The 24,143-nt window shown below is 39.8% G+C and overlaps 1 protein-coding gene across 1 annotated transcript in view; it reads left to right on the top strand.

Annotated features, from left to right (window-relative positions):
* Positions 1–17,635, top strand: part of LOC132210145 (uncharacterized) — a 50,679-nt gene extending 33,044 nt beyond the window's left edge. The window contains exons 12-20 of the mRNA XM_059649571.1: positions 1,021–1,098; positions 3,371–3,448; positions 5,416–5,502; positions 6,160–6,237; positions 11,360–11,553; positions 12,180–12,307; positions 14,471–14,660; positions 16,665–16,768; positions 17,557–17,635. Of these exons, the coding sequence (XP_059505554.1) occupies positions 1,021–1,098; positions 3,371–3,448; positions 5,416–5,502; positions 6,160–6,237; positions 11,360–11,553; positions 12,180–12,307; positions 14,471–14,563 (736 nt within the window). The 3' untranslated portion in view covers positions 14,564–14,660; positions 16,665–16,768; positions 17,557–17,635. The remainder of the gene's footprint in view (positions 1–1,020; positions 1,099–3,370; positions 3,449–5,415; positions 5,503–6,159; positions 6,238–11,359; positions 11,554–12,179; positions 12,308–14,470; positions 14,661–16,664; positions 16,769–17,556) is intronic.
* The last annotated feature ends 6,508 nt before the right edge of the window (positions 17,636–24,143 follow it).

Below are 24,143 nucleotides of genomic sequence, written 5' to 3'. Positions count from 1 at the left end.
GGAGTGGCTAATCTGAGGAAAACATTGCAGAAAGCCATGGAGGCCAAGTCATTAGGTCTATTTAAGATAGAGAGAGAGAAGCGTTCTTGATTAATAAGAGGATCAAGGTTTTGAGAAGAAGGCTGGAAATTGGGCTTGAGAAAGATCTCAGCCAGAATAGAATGGCATAACAGACTCAGTAGGCCGAATGAGCTATTTCTGCCCCCATATCTTATGGTCTTATGGATTCCACATGAAATTTTTCAATGTTCGTTTTGTAAGGAAGCCATTTCTGGGTGCAAGTGCTTGTTTACAATGTCTTTAATTTTTGCCTTATATAGTCAGGAAGGCAAATGTAATGTTGGCATTTATTTTGAAAGGACTTGAATGTAACAGCAGGGCTGTACCTTTGAGGCTTTATGAGGCTCTGGTCAGGCCATACTTGGAGTACTGCGTACAGACTTGGGCCCCGTATCTCAGGAAGTATGCACTGTCCCTGGAATGGGTTCAGAGGAGGTTCATGAGAAAGGTCCAGGGAATGGAAAGCTTAAAATATGAGGAACATTTGAGGACTCTGAGACTACACTCATTGGAGATTAGATGGAGGAGGGGTATCTAATTGAAACTTTCAGAATACTGAATGGCGTGGACAGAGTGGATGTTGGGAAGATGCTTTCTTTGGTAGGAGAGACTAGGACCCAAGGGCCCACATTTAGAATAAAGAGGAGATCTTTTCATAGAACAGTACAGCACAGAACAGGCCCTTCAGCCCACAATGTTGGAGATTTGGAGAAACTTCTTCAGCCAGACAGTGTTGAATCTGTGAAAGTCACTGCCACAGAAGGCTGTGGGGGCCAGGTCATTGAGTACATTTAAAACTGAGACAGATTATCAAGGGGATTAAGGGTTATGGGGAGAAAGCAGGAGAATGGTGTTGAGGAACTTATCACACATGACTGAATGGCAGAACAGACTCAATGGGCCGAATGGCCTAATTTCTGCTCCAATGTCTGATGGTCTTATGGTCTTAATGAATTGCAGGTCCAAAACCTTTGACAGCCCAAACTCTGATAAAGTTGAAGAACCAAGTTCACCGAAAGCAACTGCAGAAATTTCAAAGTAAGTTTCATCCTTCTGTGCTTCATTCGTAATACATAACATGAAAAGAAATTGCTGTGAATATAGTAGCTCTTGAAAGATTATGTCGCCATTCGAGACGATAAAAATCACATTAAAGAAACAGCTTTATTCCCTCCGAGGCCATTGCCAGTAATTAAATCAATGACACATTTCAGCCTTTGATCTATAGAAAACATTCAAAAATGTTCAGTGAAAATTTGATTGGCCCTCAACATCCAGACCTTGGTGGTCTAACTTGCAACAATGCTAAACTGCGAAACCTCCCACCTCCCGTCAAATGCACCAGCCGATGTAACTGGAGTGACCTACATATTTTCTCTGAAAATTTGGAAAGCAAACCATCTAGTGTAGTCATTCATCTGGACTTTAACCGAATGAGGACTTGAAATACTGAGCATTTTGGGCTTCAAAATTTATTTTCAGTGTTTACAAGTCAGTTGTCGATGCAAATCCTTTTCTTAATTTGTGTTTCATGAGCACTTGCAGCTGCAGATATTTTGGCCGTATAGATTGTCGGGTGGATGGGAATCAAAGTTTGCCAGGCATCTGTGTAACCATGAGGAAGCAAGGTTGATCGGAACTAATTTTGATGTGTTTTAATTCTACTTCATTTGGAATGCAGCAGTGTGAAAAGGGAATGATGGGGAACCATTGATTTCTTCAAAATTTTTAGTGCAATGTGATGAGTGCCACTCCAGACTATAGCAGTCACAATAAAGTGTCTGCTGGGCTGCCTCCCTCGAAAATTTATAACAGAGACAGTTGTCTGAAATGATAGCATCACCATTGAAGCATCCAAAACACTGAGATGGGAAATTGTTTTCAGATCAATATTGAGGTTATATTTCTGGACAATGTGGCTATGGTAAAATTGCTAAAGAAATGAGTTAATCTCCTCTATCCCACCTCAGCACTTCTCTGTGTTCCTCCTTCCTGCTTCAGCTGCACCCTCCCCACAAACTTCCTCCAAGTTCATTGAAGTGTCCTCCAAATGTCCGTAACATTTGAAGAAATATGTCGTCAATTAAGAATGTAACCTGCTCCACGTGTCTGAGCCTTGGTATTTCTCCCATACAATATTGCCATTGAATAATTTGCATTTTGAATTATCTAATTTGGCCATTTGCCATGTGTATTCATGGAGTCCAGCACTTTCCCAAGTCAGAGACCTGGAAATAATCCTGAGCTTATTCTGTCCAGATCTTTAACTAAACTCAGAACTGTTAAAGGAGCAGGATAGAAAAATGATTTTTTTTTCAGCAAAACAGCCAATGGTGACTAATCTGACCTTAAGCTTCAGTAAATTTGAGCAAAGACAAATTCCTACATCAGTGCTCCGAATCAAACTTTGAGTTACAAGCTGTGCTTGTGAGGGTTGAATTGTCAATAGTCTGTAAAGAGCTTGTGTTTCTTTTTCAGAGATGAGGAAGTTAAACTTAAATCCTCTCTTTTGGGATGTTTATTTTCTGTCCCAGTGCAGAGGTTCTTTATTTGACATCTTTACACCTCATCTACCCACTGGCTCCCCCTCACAGCCAAAATAAGATAAGAGTGCCAGAAATTAAAAATGTGATCATGTGCACAAGTGAAATGATTTATTTGGTGTTTTGTGACCAGTTGCAGCTGTGAAAATATTGACATGTCACACTGTGCAGTGGGTGGAAACCTAAGTTTGTCAGAAACTGAAGGAGTCATTGACAAGTAAATTTGATGTGACGACAGATTAAACCTGTTGTATGGTATTTGGGATCTAATACTGTGAAAGCAAACTGTTGGGATTTGCTGTAAGATTATGTCAGGGTTGCCTCAGGAAGATACCCCAATTGGCAGTGCAGTGAGCACCAATCCAGACAATAGCAATCACATGAAGCAACTGCTTCACTGCTTCTGCAATGTTTGGCTTATTTTGGGAGGTGAGATAATGTTGAATTAGCATAAAGCTTTCAAAGCTTTTCAATGGTCGATTGAATTTTGCTTGTCTTTCAGTATCAAGTTCTTCACAGCGCAGGAACGGCTTTCAACAAGGGTGAAATACTGAAGAAATGGTTTTCTCTCCTTATCGCCCTGCTCTGTCTCTTCCAACCCCCACCCCAGCACTGCCTCAGTATGAAGGCCTGTGGGCATCCTGTGGAAGTCAAAACAATCCATCTCTCTAGACTGTGATTTTTTTGTGTTGAATTGAGTTGGATTTGATTCTGGATGAGTTTGCCTGTTCTAAATGACTTAATTTGTCCTCTTTGATCAATTGCAGTTCTGGAAATGTTGACAGTGCAAATGGTGAGGAAAATGGAAGTTGTGTTTCTTCAGGATCCAGCGAAATAATTGCTCAGTAAGTTTAATTGCATGCATGACAAAATGAATCATTATTCAGAATATGACAAAGCGGTAGGAAATAGCTGGGGAGCTAGCAGTTTGTGCAATGTTGTACAGCCATCAAATGGTAATAGCCCAGAGACAATGATTTGATGATGTTTGTACCAGCTCTCAAAGAGGGACTTGCCTACGTTCACTCCTAAGTCCTTTTACTGTGTAATACTGCAAAACCTCTCCTTTAAAAAATTGTAGCTCACTTTTGAAGACCTCAATTGAAGCTGCATCCACCACACTATTAGGCAGAACTTTCCAGTTTCTAATGATGCTATTTTTTAAAAAAAATCCTTTTCACCATTGGTTCTTTTTGCTGATCATCTTAAATCAGTGTCCTTTTCTCCTTAAGCCTTCTGTCACAAGGAACCGATTGTTCTTATCCATTCCAACCAAATCCCTTATAATTTTGAACACTTTTAAAATCACTTCTTAGTCTTCTCCAAGAGCAGCCCAAGCTCCTTCAGACTCTCCACAGGGCTGTCTAGTTTGTCATCTATGGTAATATTTTTTGTGAATGTTTTGTGCACCCTCTCAAATCCCTTCCTGAAGTGTGGTTGGTAAATACCAGAGTTGAGGGGAAATCAGGAGGTTTTTGTTTAATCATGATTAGTCAGAACATATTTGTTTTTCATACAATGCTCCAATTTTTAAAGTTCAGAATCCTGATGATATCTTCAACCTGCACTACCACTTCTATAATTATTGTGCACACACATACACACACACTATCGATCAAATATCAGACATGGATCATTTCAGGAAGCACCATATCATAAGATATTTATTTTGGCTACAGAAAAGAGGAAGGAACAATCCAGAATAATTTTGATTTGGAGGAGGTCCAACTTCAAAAGGAGCAAGAAGGCGGTTGCAGCAAGGAAGGTTGAACAGAAGTTTAGGCAAAACTGCAATGAAACAGCAGTCTGTCTTACAGCAGGAGGTTGTTTAGTGACAGTGTCAGAATGTTTCCACAAGCAGGAAAGTGTGGCAAATGGTACAAATGATGAGGATATTGATGACCCCAATGTGTACCGAGTTAATTATAAGTAGTTCAGAAGGGAAGTGTTGAACTAAATGATACTGGCAGCTAATGTTAAAAGGGAATCCGAATGTCATCCTCCATTGTGAGCAGTGAAAGGGTAGCGAAAGTGGGGCTAATGGTCATAAATCCACTGTTTAATCTTCACAGAGGTACGGGCCTGGCTGAGATACTATTCAGAAGAAGTTGCTGTCCAATTCACGATGAAAAGTAAATAGTTGAGACAAGGATGAGCTGAGGTTGGACAGCATTTTAGAAATGTGAAAATAAAACAACTGCAGATGCTGGAAAACTGAAACGAAAATGGAAATTGCTGGAAAAGCTAAGCAGGTCTGGCAGCATCTGTGGCGAGAAAGCAGAGTTAACATTTTTGAGTAATTTGAACCACTGAGCTTTTACAGCAATTTCTGCTTTGATTAGAACGGCTGGTTGTCCCTGGTGTTGGTAACTCAGAAGGAAGTGAATTGTAGACAACTGAGGATACTGAGAAAGAAAAAAATAGCTTGAGGCTGCAGTGGCACTTTGCACAACAACCTAATGCTGTTTGAATGCAGGGGTGGTATCAAAGGACTGGAGGATTACAACATGTACTATGTTTATGTTCAAAAGTGTGTGGATAAATCCAGCAACTAGATTCATCTTATTGGTGGGACAGCATCACAGGAACTGTAATCCCAGTCTCAAGCAAGAATACTTGGGGAGCATATGGGCTCACATTTTATGCTGACTCAGAAATCTTCACCATCTGGTGTGTAACCTGTTTAATAAAACCATCTGATGGAGGCTTGTAATTCTGAATCTTCAATTTTCATGGATATTTTACTGGATTTAACTGAAGATGAAAGGGTTTACTTGAGGTGTTTTAAATTGTTCTTCATGTTCATTTGCAGCTGTGAAAGCGTTGAGTCTGAACACTGTCCGAATTCTGATGAAATTCAGAATTTAAGTTCACCAGAAAAGGGAGCGACAGTCAAGAAGTGAGTTTGATCCAAAATGTGACCATGTTATGCTTCATTTGCAATACAGTAGTGTATAAAGGGAATGGCTGGAGAGCTGGTGGCCATAGGTTGGATAATCAGAAATCTCTTCATGAAGGCAGAGATGTTTCCATGCTGTATGACTCTGTCAGACATACCACAGAAACAAAAACACGGATATCATTCCAGATCATGGCACATTGATGAAGAAACAGCTTCTGAGTTCTTTGCCTGTTCTCTCCCTAATTCTGAGGAACAAGCAATACAAAGCACAAGCAGCAGTTGCGTGTGAAGGTGTTGAGTTTATCTCAGACTGAAATTTCTGGACTAGTAGCAAATGTAAGCTATTGTAGAAGTGGCTTCACTCCTTGCACCTGCTCCTTTCCCCTGTTACCACCAGCCGCCACCACTGCTGGCGAGCTGCTTTGGCCCTCAAGGGCATTTCTGGTAAACTTCCTGAGGAAATTTAAAGAACGTATTCACTATTTTATGCAGTTTTACATTTAGAGTGTGACCTTGTTTCATAAAGTTAGCTGATCACAGTTTGGGATGCTGAATTTTGAGACTTCATTTTTTTATTTTACGTCTGGCAACCAATTGTAGACCTAAACACCATTTTAATTTGCTTTTTCTTTTGTGGTTTATGATCAATTGCAGAAGCATAGACTTCAACAGATCAAGCTTTCTAGAAGAATATAATTTCAGTCCTGCAGAAAAGGAAACACTAATGAAAATGTAAGTTTGATTTGACATGTAGTGAAATTGTATTTTCAATGTGAAATTTAAGAATGTGAGAAGAATTGCTGGAGAGCCAGAAAGACCTGTAAAATAATGTAGAGCCTTTGTCATGAAGATATGAGGCACCCAGAACAGGATGGCAAACGGCACTCCAACCCATAACAATCACATTCAAGAAGCTAAATAATAACTGAAAGAATCACGGACACTGCAACTCAGGGACAAAAACAAAGTTGTTGGAAAAGCTCAGCATTTCTGGCAACATCTGTGAAGGTAAGAACGGAGTTAATGTTTCAGGTTGTGTGACCCTTCCAGTTCTGAGGGAGGGTCGCTGGACCCAAAATGTTAACTCTGTTTTTGCATTAAAGAAGCTGCTTGTCTTGCATGTCCAATGATTGCATTATTCCGAGAGATTGGCTTGTTAATATTTTTCAGTGTAAATCATCCAAAATTCTTTGTCTTTTGGAATTGTTTGTCCTACATTATCACGCTTTTGGGGTTGTTTATCTCAGATTGTCATTAGTCTAGTTTGTGATAATGATGTATTATTGCAGGAATGGTTTTCCTCTTCACACCACTTTATTAGTAGTTACCCTGCAAACTTCCTGTGAATAGTTGAAACCGAATGATACCGCTATCTAGAGCAGTCAGATACTTGGCAAGTGTTTTGTTTGTGGTGTCCTGACTTTGGTAGCCCTCCCACTCTGTGCTGCTGTTGTACGTTTTGCACATAATCGATCTTGAATTAATACTTCCTGAATCTATGAAATCCAAATAATCTCGTGAAATCATTTTTCATGTTTGAAGTTTGTCAACGAAGTGCTTTCAAAGATATTTGACTCTAGAAAGCATCGCACAAATGCATCTCCAACTGGAATTCTAGTTATTTTTGAGCTATACCAGATTGCTGAGGTTGTTTTACTGCTCTGAATAAGATTAGATTACCTACAGTGTGTAAACAGGCCCTTCGGCCCAACAGGTCCACACTGTCCCTTGAAGCATCCCACTCAGACCCATTCCCCGAACACGAAGGGCAATTTAGCACACGGCTGATCCACCCAGCCTGCACATCTTTGGACTGTGGGAGGAAACTGGATCACTTGGAGGAAACTCACTCAGACATGGGGAGAATGTGCAAACTCCTCACAGACAGTCGCCCAAGGCTGGAATCAAACCCGGGACCCTGGAGCTGTGAGGTGGCAGTGCTAACCACTGAGCCACCATGCTGCCCTGCATGACACTTTGGCAGCATGGGATTAAAGATGGGATTATTCTGGTTTGTCTGGCCGTTCGATTAAACTCTGTGCTTTTTGATTAAGACAAAAGAACATTTATCCAATAGATTTGAGTGCTGGACTGGACTTGGGGACTTTAAAGTTTGAAATTCTTATCTTTATATATACAGTGATTTATTTTCTTTTGGACATGGTTTGCTTATTCATTTATTTTGTTTTCTTGAGTTGATATTGTTTGTCATTTTTATAATCAAGAAAGCCAATGCCTGAAGGGCCCAGCACAGATAAATTACTTGTGAGCAAATACAAAGGTAAATTTTTGCAGTATTGCATTGAGAAAAATAGTCAATTTGAGGGAGTGAGGATTTTCAGGGAATATTTTTACTTCAGATGCAATAGCAAGCGTTCACAACTGGGCTGCACTGAAGTTTGAAAGAAAGCTCAAACAATTTATGAAAAATGCAGCAAAGGAAAAATCCCTCTTGTTAATCAAACAAATAGGACACAGTTGGCCAGGCAGCATCAGAGGAGCAGGAAAACTGATGTTTCGGGTCTGGGCCCTCCACCAGAAATTTTCTGAAGAACGGCCCAGACCTGAAATGCCAGCTTTCCTGAGCCCCTAGCCTGCTAGCCTGCTGTGTTCATCCAGTTCCACACCTTGTTATCTCAGACTCCAGCATCTGCAGTACCTACTAACTCAGAACACAGTTGGGATGCCTTGTGCATTGCTATTCACTCTAACCCACCCAGTTGGCTTTTTGGGTAAATGAAACAAAGTTTTAGAAATCTAAGCCACAGGGCTTGGTGGTTATCTGGACATTTTTCTCCAACACCTAGCTATTCATGTCTGGATGAACACAGCTAATTGTGGATACCAAATTGGTCCTGATTAATTTCACAATATTCCTGTACTAATGTCTCAAGAGACATATAGGGTGAAGTGTATGAAGGAACCTAAATTATCCTGATCCCCGATTGAGGACAGTGTAATCCTCATGAAAGTAATGTGCTGGTTTGGCATGTTATTTGGTATGTTAATCTCCTTTTGAATTCAAGTTTTTTGGGTTGAGTAATGTAGAAAAATATCATTTTTGTTTTCTACAGAATAGTAGCTTACAACCTGTCAGTTTGACATTGAAGAAAACACAGATATTTTGGGGGTTGAGTAAAAGCATGGTCAAAACATGGTTTTAAAGGAACATCTTGAGTGAGGGCAGAAGTGGCAGGAACATATCCAGTGAAGTTGTCATCGATGAAACAATTAATCTCAGATGCGCAAGTGGCCAGAATTGAAAAGAAAGACAAAAGTGCACCTGTACATAATTATTTCAATTCTGGAAGACTCTAATACTTTAAGAATACACTTCTCTCCAGTGCTATTGCAATCTAAGTTTATGTTGTGCTCGCTTTCGGAAATGATCCTTTTAGATGGTGGAAGGATGATAATGAGTAATTAAATGAAATGATGTTGTACACTGCAGCTGATTAGAGGTTTCAGATTACTCGGTAGGGATGTAGTAACTTGTTAATGAATCTATTGGAAACAGAGACTTTAATTCTAGTGGGACGACAGAAAAGTGTTTTGGGTCAAATTTTGGACTCTGCACAGTACTAATTAAGTTCTACCATATTGTCAGCAGGGTAGAGGCTCTTTAGCTCAGCAACTTATTTCCCAGCCACGAAGGCTTTCAGTAGGATATGGAATTTTTTGGTTTTGTGATCTTTTGAATTGATTTTTCTTTCTATATATTTTTGGACGGTTACTGTTCGAGTGTTTGTAATGTGATCGAAGCATTTCTGAAAGATTCAGGACCAAATGAGCCCAGGCAACTTCCTTAAGTCACATTTCCAGTGTGTTTCAGTTAGTCACTGTTTCCGAGAGGTAACATAACAAATAACATTTCCACAGCCTTGTCCCTCCATCTCTGCAATTTCCTTGTGTCCACTTCAGACGTTTCTCTTTTTTCCTGTCCAGTTTCACTTTTTTGCCTATCCCAGATTATGTTTGTCCTGTTGTTACCAGCCATGGCTTCAGCTGTTTAGACTCTAAAATCTGAAATGCACAGTATGCTTTTCTCCATTTTTTAAAAAGCTGATTAAAAACTTCACCTTTTACCAAGCTTTTCATAATTCTTCTGACTTCACTGAAAAACAATCTCTTGACATTTCCAAAAATGAGTCACTTCATTTCATAATTTGCCATGTTCACTAGTTAATATCATTCAGCACCTTAGCAGTGTGGGCCAGCTGTGTTTTTGAATCATTGCAAAAGAGTACGACCTATGCCAACTGACCTGAAAGCAGATGAAGTCAAAATAGTCCCTCCAGTGTAAACTATTTCTAAGTCGTATATCTTTCTCAAACAACAAGAGGCTATTGCTGCATATGGCACTATGGCTGCCTAGCACTTCCTACACCAACCACTGTTTAACAGGAATGGAGCTGGTAAAGTCTGAGTGAAGCCCCAATGTCTGTGTGTAATGTTTCACATCATATAATTTCTGTGCTGTAATGATCTATTATGAACGGACTCAAATAAGTGATCATCTGTTTCAGTGTAGGGCTGCAGATAAGGAAATTCCAAATTAAAAACTAGAACAGCACTTTCAGTGTAAAATATTCCATGTAAATTGGGGATGCTAATCAAACAAATGTTTACTTTTTGGAGTCTTTGGAACATCAAAGGTTTCTTCTGCCTATTGCATCATAGACCATAGCTGCAACTCAGTCCATGCTGGCCCACGTTGTCTCTCGGTCGACCAATGTCTGAACTTTAGATTTTTTTTCGAAAAAAACTTTCAATTCTTGTGTTCACATCCTTTCACGTTCTTATTTTGCTTTTGTCTGGAATTATTTTAGGTCCCAAACTTTGCCTGGTACATTTCTGTTCTGCCACGTCCAGTGTGCTGTGTACTTCTTATTTTTTTCATCAGCCCACCACCGTTAGTGCTTCTTCCTGCAGATGTATAGTTTCTTCCTCTAGACATCACCATCTCTCGCCTTTAAGAAACTCATGAAGAGTCACCATGACCAAATGTTTGGACACCTGTTTGAATATCGCCTCCTTTGTCAGTTTTTGTCTGGTTAATCTGCTGTGAAGTGCCCTGGGGAGTTTTTCTGTGCAAAGGGTTCGATTTCAGTGGTGTGATGACTTCTCTGTGCCGCTGACGTCTTGTTGCAAAAAAGTAACCATTGATTTACCTGTGAAATAATGCTACGTGGCCTCTCAGTATTAGCCAGGCAGGCAGTTAAAATAAGTGAATTGAAAGCTGACTATGTTGGAGTATTTCATTATTCATCCTCAGCTGGACCCAATTTATCCATGTTCCCGAGGTATCCAACTGCTGGCAATGCAACTCCCAGAACAAAGACAAACAAATCATCATTATCCTTGTGTTTTTCTTTGTTCATCTGATTTGTCCCATTTGACTTTTATAAAGAAGATTTTTTGTTAAAGCTCACTTTCTCTTTACTAGCAAACTCTAAACACCAAGAGGTCCTGCTGGTGTAATAAGTAACCTCAGACACATGTGAAATCACTTTATACGTGGGCCTTAAGCTTACCTGTGCAATCTACAAAGAAGAAAACTTGGAAACATGGCCAACTTGCAGTTTCCATCCATGGCCAGTGTAATTCGAACTTGGACAGTCATTTCTTCATCATTGGGTCAAAGTGCCACACAGCCCCCCTCTGATGGCACAGCAGGATCACCATTGCCATGTGCACTGCAGCAGTTCAAGATGGCAGCTCATCTCCTGTGTGAGCACGATGACCCCATATTCCAACTTTAATCTATTGCATTTACATTTGTAGAATTAGAAGCTTTTTTCCCACACGTTTTGCTTCCCCGATAAACAGATATAAACTCTGACTTTATTTCCAGTGCTATACCTGAAATTCTTGAAATCTGGCTGGAGGAGTCTGCCGAAGACTTTCGTCAAGTTCCAACTTACTCTTGTCTCCGGAAGGTACTTTGCTACTTGAACCAGACAGTGCCGGGGTCAGATGCTGAACATCGGGCCCAGAAACTCCTGAGTCGGTTTTTGGCAGAGGAAACAGCGGAGAAAGAGATGTTCAGTAAGATTTATAATTATGTTGCAAAAATGTGGTTTTAATTCAGGGTGCCTCCCTACAAGTTTGTGTGCGGCTTGCCCCTCTGTCTCAGGATTTAGTTCATTTTGGTTTCCTTTGACAAGCTTCAAAATTACTTCCAAATTTTTGGGTAAACGAAGTTAATTAAAATTATTGCCGAATGATTACCCCTGTACTACATGATGTACAAGACCAAATTCTGCATAGATTTGATACTCTAATATGGTCCGATAAGACCCAGCAGCATGTAATACGACTTTCTGGACAATTTCCTTTTGAACTGTTGCCGTCAATGACATTTTATTTTATAATCTGATGTAATAAGTTTGCAAGTTATTGTGAAACAATAGATTGTGATTCGGAAGATTTCCTAAAGCTAGAAATTGGGATGGGAATCTGTCATTAAATACAATTTCTTTTGCAATTGAGATGCTCCCAACAAGAGGATTTCAGTGCAATATCGTATTAATTTCACCAAATCGAGATTTAGAAGTATGAATATTAGATAACTATTGTAAACCAATGCATGACTTCTATTCACAAGTTTGTGAGATATTTTAGAGCAATGTGAACTTTGGGCACAAAATAAATGTCTATCTTCACTTGCACAGAAGGCTACCGTAGAAGAGTTAGATTCTATATTGGAGAAGAACACGACCAAACCATCGAACAAGTTGACGGAAAGCTCCTGTCCTACCCATCACGCTTCATTGCAGAGCAGCTGACTTTTATGGATGCTGTGAGTAAACAGGAATCTGGGGCCCAGTCATTCTGAATAAGATATTTCAGTCAGCAGTAGGCATCTGAATCTCTCTGTATTGTTTAATGCTATTACTGCTCCACCAGTCGTTATAACTGAATTCCCTTCAAAATGCAGTCTTCCAAGATGTTAAAATGTGTTGTTTGACGTGTAACTTCAGTATCTCGCTTGAAATACCTGCCAACTAATACTTCAGCACTTGTCATTTGTTTTGAATGAACGTCATGTGAAATAAGTGACCTGAGAGAGCACTGAAAATCCTTTGTAACTTAGTGTTGAACCTTTACAAAATGAATAGTATTTCAGGGTAAAAGTTTAATTGTTTCATCATAACAGTCACTGTTTCTTCAAGAGTCCACTGATTTTGTTTGAAGTATCCAGGATGGCAATTTTTTTGTTTTCCCAGAATCTTCTGGAGTGGAATCAGCCACAGGGTATTCCAGTCTCGTCTGCAAGGTGGCTTGATGTCTACCTCTAAAAAATGAGACTCGTAGTTGCTGAATCAAAATTTGAGTTATGTCAAAGTCTGGTCATAGGCTGAGGCTTGAAGTGGAAGTTCAGTGGTCTGTATGTCAGCATTGGGTGTGACTCTAGAATGTAAGTAGTCCTCTAGGTCTCAAAAATCCCAAGCATATGTTAGTGTTCAGAACAGGGGTGCAGCGATCTCATCTGGAAGTGACCACTTTGTCAAAAGTTGGTTTTGGTTATGGGATAAGAGATAATGGGAACTGCAGATGCTGAAGAACCCGAGATAACAAAGTGCAGAGCTGGGTGAGCACAGTTGCTCCTAAGATGCTGCTTGGCCTGCTGTGTTCCTCCAACTCCACACTTTGTTATCTCAGTTTGTTAAGGGGCAGCTGCTTTTCTGCACAGAGTTCCAAAGGTAACAGTCTGTTTTCACTGCAGTTTCTGTTGCATATGTGTATGTATATACCGACTGGCATTTAGAGTCTAATCATGTGATATAATGATGACAGCAGCCATTTTTGGTGGGAAGCAACCTCATTGGGTGTCTGTCGAGGAATGTAGCTGCTTTTCTTTTGTTGAATCATAGAGATCTGCAGTGAGGGCTGTGAGTCTTTTTCAAATCAGTGGCTTGACCTGGTGAATATCAAAGCGGTTTTTTTGATCCTCATCGCTAGTTTTTTTTCTTTACCATGCAGGGCCAGGGGGCTGAAATGATAAACAGCAGGAGTTTTATTATGTAGTTTGCTGTCGAGGCAGCAGGGTAAGCCGAAGCTATTCCTTGCCGGAAATGATCGCTGACATCATTGTGACGTGATCAGACTGTTAAAAGTGAGAGCCCACCGTGCTTGCATAAACATGCAACAGTTTCCCACTCGATGGTTTCTGAGCATTCCATTCTATTCCAACCTGTCACAGCCAACTCTGGCTTTGAAAGTGACGAGACTGACAAATTTCTCCATTCTGAATGAGTTTCCGGGGATCTGAAGGAACTATTTGCCAGCTGTGTTAACTTTCACTGTTGGGGCATAATTGTTGATGGGAGTTGCTCATCTTGAAGAGGGACACAGAAGGACATTATGCAATCTGAATGGCCAGTTGACAAGCTTGGATGTTTGGCAATATTCGTGTTCAGCATGAAACCAACAGTGGGGAAGTGTTGATATTGAGATCTGTTGAACCAACAGAGGGCCGGGCTGCCATTGTGTTCTGTCAACCTGCCTTGGTGCGAGAAGTAGACATGATGCAGGGCTGCTATACTGATGCCCAGCCTGTCTAGCCTGTGGGCCACCAGGGCTGAGCATCTGTAGCAGTGACTATTGCCAGCAGAGCCATGCATGATGGTGTGCGTGGAGCCAACAGTCGGAGTTGGGTGGAGATAACCAGTGATTTTAAATCTAACCTACAAATAGGAAGCAGATGACTGAAAATTCGAGGGTTTTGATCTGTCTGAATAGCCAATGTGCCCTTGTGCATCAATGTGAGTATTATGTAGCCAGTCGTCGACAATATAGCACGCAGTTTTAATGTACAATTGCAAACTAGCAGGACGAATGTACCCATGGACGGACAAATCTTGTTTGTCGTTCATTGCTAAAAACATGGCACGACTGACACCTTTACCCTTTGTTTCCTTTTTATTTTTGATCATGATCTTTTTCGGAAACTTGTGCCCAGCCAATGTTTAGGGTCCATCTGGTCTCAACGAGGGAAGGAAGAAAAACAGCATCTGGTATCAACCGTCCAGGCCACCATTACACAGTTCAATAATGTTACAAAATGTGTCACCAGCACCATATTAAGACCTCAACAGCTGAAACCACGGCAGAGGGCTAAAATCATTGAGAAATGGATTGATGTTGCCCAGGTACACTATTCTTTATTGGTTTTTAGCCTTTGTGACATGTTAAAGTCCACAGTGCATGAAACAACCATGGTGGAAGAGAGCAAGCCATTAACACTATGTGTTGATATGTCCAAGGTTTGAAAGCCTCTTGAACTGGCAAGCAGAATGCTTTTCTGAATAAGAATTGAATGCTTCATGGAAAATCCTAGCATTCATAATTTCTGTAGTGCTGGCTGCTAATAGTTCTTGCCTCAGTTTACAGTTGCATTGAAATATTAATGTATTTTTTTCTCATCAAAAATATTTATGTGGATAAAAAAGGCAAACTGATTTCAGATTTTTACTGGCCCTTCAAAAATGAAGTTAGTTATTGGGCATTACATAGTTTTATTTGCCTCCCTTCCAAGCTGTAATCAGTCTGTGAAACAGTGTACATTTTATTCCCAATGTTCTGCATTCTGTGTGCCTACATGACGGCCCTTCAGTAACTTGCCTGGTTGTCTGTTTCTTATGTGTTTGCCAAAGGAATTTGTCTCAGCATGTTAGTCAGCAGTCGGGAAAAGAGTGAGGAAGGGCTGTCAGATCTGATACCAGGTTTGTACTTGTCGCCAACATGTGGCATTCCCACTCGTACATTTGGAAAGGATCAGGATAGGAACCGAGTAATTAACTAATTAAGTAAAGGAAGTAATTGATTCTTACTGATTTTGTAATCCTAAATTGCACTGGATTTTGCAACAAAACTGTACTTTCAATGTATTTTCCCGTATACAAACAAAATATTCATTCATTCGTAAGGTTTGGAATGAAAGTTCACAATAATTCTGTTGCCAGCTAATTTAGAGAAGTCTGGTTTGGGTCTTGGCAACACTGCCTGCATCAGTTTTGACTCGTTAAGAGTCTTGAGGCATTAATGGGACCTTGATGGGGATTTGAAAGTCTGTCTCCAGTTTTACAATATGGAGCAGTTCAACCGAATGTAGGCTGACACCCAGTCGTAGACATGGATGAAAGAGTTCCTGACATATCCACTGGCACTATCAAAGGCTATTTTGAAGAGGAATCACTTGATCACTTGGCTGACTTTTCTAGTTCTGATTTTGAGTTTTTACAATAGTTGACAAGGAGTGGCTTCCATGTTGAAGTGCCCTCCATTATTTCCATTTTACTGCAGCAGCTTTATTTCCCTGAAGCCGGAAGACTCTGGGCTTGAGAACCTACCTGCTGGCCTTAATCAGATAAGGCACTTATGATTATGCCAATTGACGCACCTCCAAAGAAATCCCAAATGGTGTGATCACCCTGCCCCTCCCTGGCCTTCCTCCCCAAGCAGAAGTGGCTTTGAGACCTGATAACAAACACTCGCAGGCTTCCTCCTCATCTCCACCACACCCCAAAGTACACATTTGGGAGGTTTGATTTGATCCAGTTTTCTCCCTACCTCCAACAGGTTGGGGGGGTGGTGGAAACAGATGAAGGACATTCAGCTGCTAATCTACGTAAGATTAGTTAACTCAGTATCAATAACGTAGTGATTCATAAAAGTAGACCCAATTTCCTGATTTGTCTGTTTTCCCTCGAATGAGTATCTCACGTGACTGGTCCTGCCCTCCTATTCTGTCAGATAATACAACCTATCATTCATTTATGAGCAAAATGTGATGGATATAACAAAGATGATAACCCCGCCTCCACCCCCCTACCTTCGCCACTTCTACCACTCAGATGTCCATGTGTCAATCCTACTCATTTTAAGCTCTCCTTTGGTGTCAGTAATCATATCGAACCAGTCACAGGATGGCAGCAAGTGAACTGAAGAGGTTGTCTCAGAGGGATACAAAATGAATATCAAGGTTTGAGTTGCCAAGAATCATGGAATTCTTTCCCTCAGAAAGTTTGTTTGTTAATGCTGTTATTTTCTCAGCTAACATTTTACTGATAGAACCTTTTGAAAAAGTCTGAGGTGTTGGGTAATGGAGAGTCACTTCTTTTTCCACAGAACTCACGGCTTTTTTTCTCTGACAGGAATGTCGGATCTTGCAGAATTTCTCGTCAGTGCATGCTATTACCACTGCATTGCAATCAAATAGTGTGTTCAATTTGAAGAAGACTTGGGCAGCCGTGTCAAAGTAAGTCATTGTTCAGAAAGAGCCATGTAATTTTTATTTAATAAGTATGAGGTAGGAAATTGCAGGTTTGACCTCCAGGTTTACTTGCACAAGTGATCTTCACACACTCGGTGCATTAACAGGATTACCAGAGGCACTACAGTGCAATCCTAACAATTGGTTAATTGGCAGAATCTTTCATTCTTTCACGAAGGAGCGAAGAGTTAATTTGTTTAAGTGGAAAAAGAAAACTGTTTGGCAACTTGAAATATTTAACTATCGTGTTCCAAAACTGATCTGCTGTCGGATGGAACGTAACACAGTTTCCTGTGGATATGCTGTGATGGGGTGATATAAGCCAGAGGTTTATGTGGGATACTAAAATACAAAGACAACAATTATTTTAATCTCCCAAGAAAGCACTCTATAACACTTTGAAGTGCACACCTGTAGTTTATGTTCGTGTGCCTCAGACCATTTGATCATGGTTGTTTTTTGTCGGCAGCTTGGGAATGAAGTCTCTCTTGCTGCAATGAGATTCACCAAAACCACTGCACTCAAGAGCTTTTTCGGCACAATGGCAGTATCCCCATCCCTGGGTTTCAACAATCAGGGTTCAAGTTCTACCTGCCCCAGAGATTGCCAAAACATTTCTGAACAATTTGGTTAAAATAACTATACTTATTGTAAAAATGCTTCACTGCTGTTCACTGTCTGTATTACTTGCTTATTTGTCAGATTCTATGTCGGCTGTTTGTTATCTTGACTCTATTCTGCCAAGAGTAATTTGTCTCATTCTCTTGACTCAGAGCAGTAAGACAACATTTGAAGACCTTTCAAACAATGAAGAAGATAACTTTATAGCAAGTAGAGAGCTGCTAATGGAGGTAAGGTGTTGCACTTGGCCCAGTGTGACTATATTCAGGGCATGATCAATAGTTTATCGTAAAATATCTGCAATGAACTCAGTTGGTGACTGAATGCGCACAGATTCTGTCAATCAATACTGCAACAGGAATATATGTATTGCAGTCCAGGTGGTCTGGCTTGGCTCAAGTCTTCCAAGATTGTTTTGCCATGATTCTTATAATTGCTGATGATATTGCAGTTAACATTTTAATCAACATCAAATGTGGTTATACTGCAGTGATGCAGCCTTCATAGATTATCTTTCTCAGTGTTCATTATCTTCGGAAATTTGAACTGAAGCAATGTCTAAAGTGCGATATGTGCCAATTTCTTTTTCTTTTGCTTTGTACACTTCAAGGGCCTTGTAATTAATAAAAGCCAAGGCAAAACATTAAGAGATTTAACTGGTTCTCCTAAGTGTTTTTACTCAATTACCATGTCTTCCTTTTATTGTTCTCCGCAGTAAGGACTATTTGCTGCGTAGGAATGGAGAGATATTCATATCTCTTTGTTTGTTCAGTATTTCAGACATCAACTATCTAGTTTCAACTAGCTTGGACGAAAACTGACAAGTTTCTAGCCATTCCTCCTCACTCCTTTTATCATGCTCTTTGTCCACTCATTTTGCTCCTGAATTTGATAAAAGAACAAAATAATTGGTCAGATATAAATATTTTGGTGCCACTTTACCAAACTAGTTGTCCAGCTCAGAAAATAGTCAAAGTTTTCTTATTCTCTAAATCATTCTTAGATGGAATTGAAGCATTTTAAAGCTGGTATTTGAAGAGGGAGAAATGCAGTAATCATGCTAGCATGTTGTCAGTTTGACAGACACTCCATGTTTCAAACTGCTCAATGTTCCAGTTGCAGTGAACTATCTTTTTACATTGCTTTCCAGATGTTTGCCCCAGAATTTCTACTGCCCTGCTGTCACACTTTGTTTATTGTGTGTTGTGATTGGTGCACTGTGCAGAATTTCAACATATTTTTATGATCTAGATTGAATCTAAAAGTAGGTTTGCTTTTATAATCAAAAATGTGTGCTCTGCGTGATGATTGTTTTTGTGGTGCAAAATTCTGTAAGTATATAGGGGAAAATGTGAGTTCATGATTGGACAGTTGTATAACTTCCATAAAGCTTTCTCCCAGATTATGCAGTGAATGACAGTGCATGGTTTGCTAATCTTGCAGCATCTTACACAAATGTGCTTTGGCAATGGTGCAGGGCACCGCAATAGTTCTTGCTTTGAGTACATTAATGTTCAAGACACAAAAGCTCCAAGTATGAACAGCAGGTTCACAGATGACACAAGAATTGGAGCGGTAGTAAGTAGCAAAATGCCTTCGTTTTGAGGCACACATTGTTCCAGCTGTGGCTCAACTAATGTTATTTACAGCTCCATCATTACTTCTTTGCTCTTATATTTAGGCAAGTATCCAATATTTTATCAACTTATCCACAGGTCCTCCTGCCTTCAAGAATATGTTTATGCACACACCAAGGTCCTTCTGATCCTCTGTCATACAGACCCAAAACATCAACTTTCCTGCTCCTCTGATGCTGCCTGGCCTGCTGTGTTCATCCAGCTCCACACCTTATTATCTCATTGAACATATATTGTCCTGACTTATTAGACTCCCAAAATGCTTCACCTCACACTTTTCTGGATTGAATTCTATTTGCCTCTGTTCAAGCCTTCTAACCAGCCCATATGTGTAACCCGAGAGACTAAGGCTTTTTGCTGTTTACAACCGTCCAATTCTTGTGTCATCTGTGAACTGGCTGTTCATACTTGGAGCTTTCGTGTCTTCAACATTAATGTACGCACAGTAAGAACTATTACTGTACCCTCAGGTATGCTGCTGGATGAAAGCATCAAGTTGCCGAAAAGCCCCTCAAAAATCGCATTTACTTCCTGCCACAAACCCAATATTGGTTCCAATTTGCCAATTCCGATAGATCTCCTAGGCTGTTAGGTTCTTAACCAACCCACCGTCTGAGACCATTAAATTATTTCTTTGGGTAAGAGAGGTGTCCTATGAAAAGACATTGAGAAGAATTATATTCTTGAGTTTAGAAAAAAAATGACGTTTAAACTTGTTGAGACAAAGTTTTGGAGATCTGGTGAGGTAAATTGTTTTTATCTTCAAGCGAAATTGCACACTACGTAGAACATTTCCAATCTCCAAATGATGAGGTTACACAAATATTGAGTTTGGTTTCCCGTTCACAGATCAGGGATCAAACGTTGAACTTGCCTGGCCTTTATAGATCTAACTTTGCATTCCACTGTATAACGGTTTAAAATTTTGAGTCCTAAATTTTGATTCTAAATAGATTTAGTTGTATGATCAAGGGAATAAATAAGACATGGAGTAGTAATTTTGAGAAATAGGACAATGAGTTCACAATGGATTAAACAAATTCACCTCTCTTTTTCCAGGATATTGTTCAGGGAATTGTGCCGTACCTGGGAACTTCCTTAACAGAATTTTCAGCGCTGGATTCGGCTTTCCCGAATTACCATTCAGTAAGTCTCTCTTACAAGATTTGGATTCCTTATTTGCTGATGAGCGCTATTATTATGGTTTCATTGCAAGCTGCTTGTAGATGAGAATCAAAGCAATAAAAAAATGAATGAGCTTGATTAATAATCCCAATCAGAATAATTTGATGCTTTGTGCTGTGAATCAAACAACTTGTAAACAAAGGAACATGCAAATCACTTTGCAGTTAATTGAATATGGGTTTAGTTTTTCAAAAGGTTGGATAAATTGCACATCATTTTTATTCTGTACAGGTAAATTGGTTACCTGGATGTCACTGCCGATTGAGCAGTTGAACAGCTGAGAATGTCTTCAGCTTGGTACTGATCTACTTGACTGGAGCAAAGGGCTCTATGTAGTGTCCAAGATATGACCTGGTGGTATGATAGATCATTTGTGATTGGCCTTTGACGATATACTAAAATGGAACCAAGTTTACAGAGCTTGTATTTCACTTCTGATCTTTTAAATTTCATAATCTTGTCGTACTGTTTGACCTTTGTACATTTGAATTAATTTTCTTTGTCCTTGTCTATCTCTTACAGAATGGCTTGATCAACTTTGACAAGAGACAAAAAGTTAGTACTGAAAATTGCACTGTACAAAATGTTTGGAATTGCATGAAAGGGGAAAAGCATGCTTTTCAATCTTGTGCTGCTTTATTTGCTTGATGGGGGTGTAGGGTGAGTCCCCAACAGCATCCTAAATGTATATGGTCACTAATAAATCCAATAAAGAATTAAGGAGATGCTTTGTTGCTCAGAGCAGCCAGAATGCAGAAGCTGCTGCTACTAGGACTCGTTGAGAGGATGAGCACAGATGTATTTGAGAGAAAGTTATATGTCAGAAAGGACACAACGGCATATTTAGAGTTTGAAGCAAGGTGGGAGAGGTGTATATATCAGCATGGAGCAGTTCAGTCAAATAGACTGCTTTTGCGCTGCTAATGTGCTGCAATTTACCTTTGAACAGTCACAGCCATGTACAGGATATGCTAGGCGTTATGTGAATGAAGATGTTGTTCAAATAATCTCAGTGTCATGGAAGCTATTTCATTATTGAAGACACTGGGTAAACAATCTCTCCATATTAGTATTTTCCTTTATATGAGAGGCATCATTTCATCATGGGATGTCAGAAATTGAGGGAGTGCACCTGTTTGGATTCTCACTGACTGGGCAGTATGTTTTACTCCATATTTCTGAATTTGGTAATACCAAATTCTCAAACATCCCTGTTGTCATGGCTACTGTTGAGGGTATCATCAAATCCCTATAGTGTGGAAACAGGCCATGCGGCCCAACAAGTTCATAGGGCCACTCTGAAGAGGGTCCCACCCAGACCCATTCCCCATGTCTAACTCACTGAAGCTAAATATCCCTGGGCACTACGGGCAATTTAGCATGGGCAATCCACCTAACATGCACATCTTTGGACCTTGGGAGGAAACCAGAGCACCCAGAGATAACCCACTCAGATTGTATTTTCATCTTGTACTGCAACATTCAGCAGGCAACCTGACAATATGAATTTGAGAGGAATTTGACCTTATGGCAAACAATGAATTCTTGCTTACAGAGCTGTAACTTGAGGTCCCTATGAATAGAATAGGTTCCGATCAGAAGCAGCTGATGCTGAATTTGCCAAACTGGGCCATGTGATGTAAAATCAGCTGGTTGGTAAAATAGGCATCCAACGCTGTGTGACTCCAATTCACCAGCTCAGAATGTAATCTGTCAAATGGCCCGCCATTTGTCGTGGCTGATGTGGATGTAGTGAAGTGTTTCTTTTCACTGACCTGTTGAAAACTGGCTGGCACTTTACAACTTGGCAGTAACATGTTGTCAGAGTTTGACTTGGAAAGGTCTGCCCCTTTTTACATGTCAAATTGTGACAAGATTCAACCAAGAAGCCACTGTGGTTGAAAGAAAATAGTCCAGTAACTTCGAGCTGCTCATGGTCCATTCAATTTCATGGTGTTGCAACCTTGAAAAATTAACTCAACATTTTCACCGTCTGTCTTGGTATCAGTTACTATAGATCAGCCACTTATTTTGTACTTGGCAGACTTCCTTTTGCATGGATGAATGATCTTTCATAACATTTCTTGTCTTCACCCTAAATCAGCTTATGGTTCTTAAGTGAATCATTTTTTAAAAATAATCCATCTTTGAAGCACTGTCTTGGGAGTTAGTGTCCTGAAACCATCCTGGATAATTTGTACAGAAATATCTCCTTCAAAAAATCACGTTCGTGTCATTTATTTCCAAAGCAGAAATATTTTTGTGACATGATTGACTGTGCACTTTGAATAAAGTTATCGATGCTGTTCAAAATACCATGGACTCGGATTTAGCAGGAGCAATTATAGCAGTTTAAACTTGCTTTAACAGCTCATTATTTATTTGTGTTCTTTCAGGAATATGAAATAATTTTGGGTATCAAATCCCTGCAGTTTGCTTGCTCATCTTACACCCTTCGTCCAAACGAGAATTTTCTAGACTTGTTCTTTCTGCAACAATACTTAAGTGAGGATAGCGAGTACGTAACTGGTATTGTAGGAGTGTGCAGGTAAAACAGTTAAGTGTTGTGTGTGAAATCTTCTCTAGTTATAATTGCTGTTTAATGCTAGTGAGCTGCCAGTTTACTTACTGTCTTCCTTTTCCTTGGTTTCAAAGTTTTGACAATGAATTCTGACCTATGAGGATAAAGCCAGTTGCTCAATGAATCAATTCTGTTGTAGTGCATCAGAATGCATTTCAAAGGTATATAATAATGCAGAGTATACTACCACTAAGCCAATGATTGCAGGAAAATGCAAAAAACTTGATGAGTGACCAATTTTAGCAACATGTCCAAGAGCTCCTATTGTGGGTGCACCTACAAATCCAGATGTAAATTGTACCAGTTTTGAGAAATGTTTCTTTACCTTCCAATTTCTTTTCAAATACATAATCCTATTACTAACATAAAATTAACAATAACCCTACACAATTGGCCAGCATTTTAAAGTATCTTTCAATGGCTGCCTAAAAACATCATTCCCTCATCTCGAAATAGCCACAGTATATTTTTAATAATGCAACCAAAAATAATCTCCAACTGAAAAACAAAACACTTTGCCATTCCTGGACCAGAGTTGATTAAGGAACCAGATTATAGATCACTGAAACTATTTTTTAGTTTTGACAGAGCAGGCTTTGTAATAATTACATTGTTTGAAAACAGTTTGCTTCTTCATAAATTGGTGGACCGAAGTTCTTATATAAAATGTACGTGATGTAGCAATTTACATTCCTGCTTTGAAAATCAAAGCTCACTATTAAGCCCATCCTCAGGCTATGGATGACCATGTGCAGCAAGCACCTGGCATTATCGTCAATTCCATCAGTGGCACAGTCAGTATTGGGCCAACTTCAAACATGGTATTTATTTATAACAGTAATTACAAAATGTTACCGAAATTCACTTTGCATGGATCATAAGTTATATTTAAAGTTCTTTTGGACTTCTCGGATAGTTTGGTTGATTTTCGGACAGTTTGTCTGAAAATATCAGCAACAGAAAGTCTGGTCAAGAGATATACTCCTCATTTTACTACCTCCGAGATATGGCATGTGGTGTTTTAGTCACCTGAAGTGACTGATTCATGACTACCTTTCATTGTTTGACATTGTCTGTACATTCACATGACAGTGTGGATGAGGCCCAGAGAAACTCCTGTCTAAGTTTACAACCTAATGTATCACCTTCGGCACTGGAAGTTTGATTCTCATGTTTTCCAGTTAACTTTTTTCAAGCCCAGTCCTTGTTAATTTTTTCTGTACCTGCTGTAGAAGTTCGACCATTTTGTTCAATTCCACGTGTTCTACAAAAAGACTGAGGGGGTTATCATCTTGGTAAAAAATTACGCAAAGGAACCGCAGATGCTGGGAATCAA

Source organism: Stegostoma tigrinum, chromosome 11 (genome assembly GCF_030684315.1).
Source record: "Stegostoma tigrinum isolate sSteTig4 chromosome 11, sSteTig4.hap1, whole genome shotgun sequence".
Classification (NCBI taxonomy): domain Eukaryota; kingdom Metazoa; phylum Chordata; class Chondrichthyes; order Orectolobiformes; family Stegostomatidae; genus Stegostoma; species Stegostoma tigrinum.
Note: the sequence above shows the minus strand (reverse complement) of the source record. Positions and strands in the feature narration are given on the sequence as shown.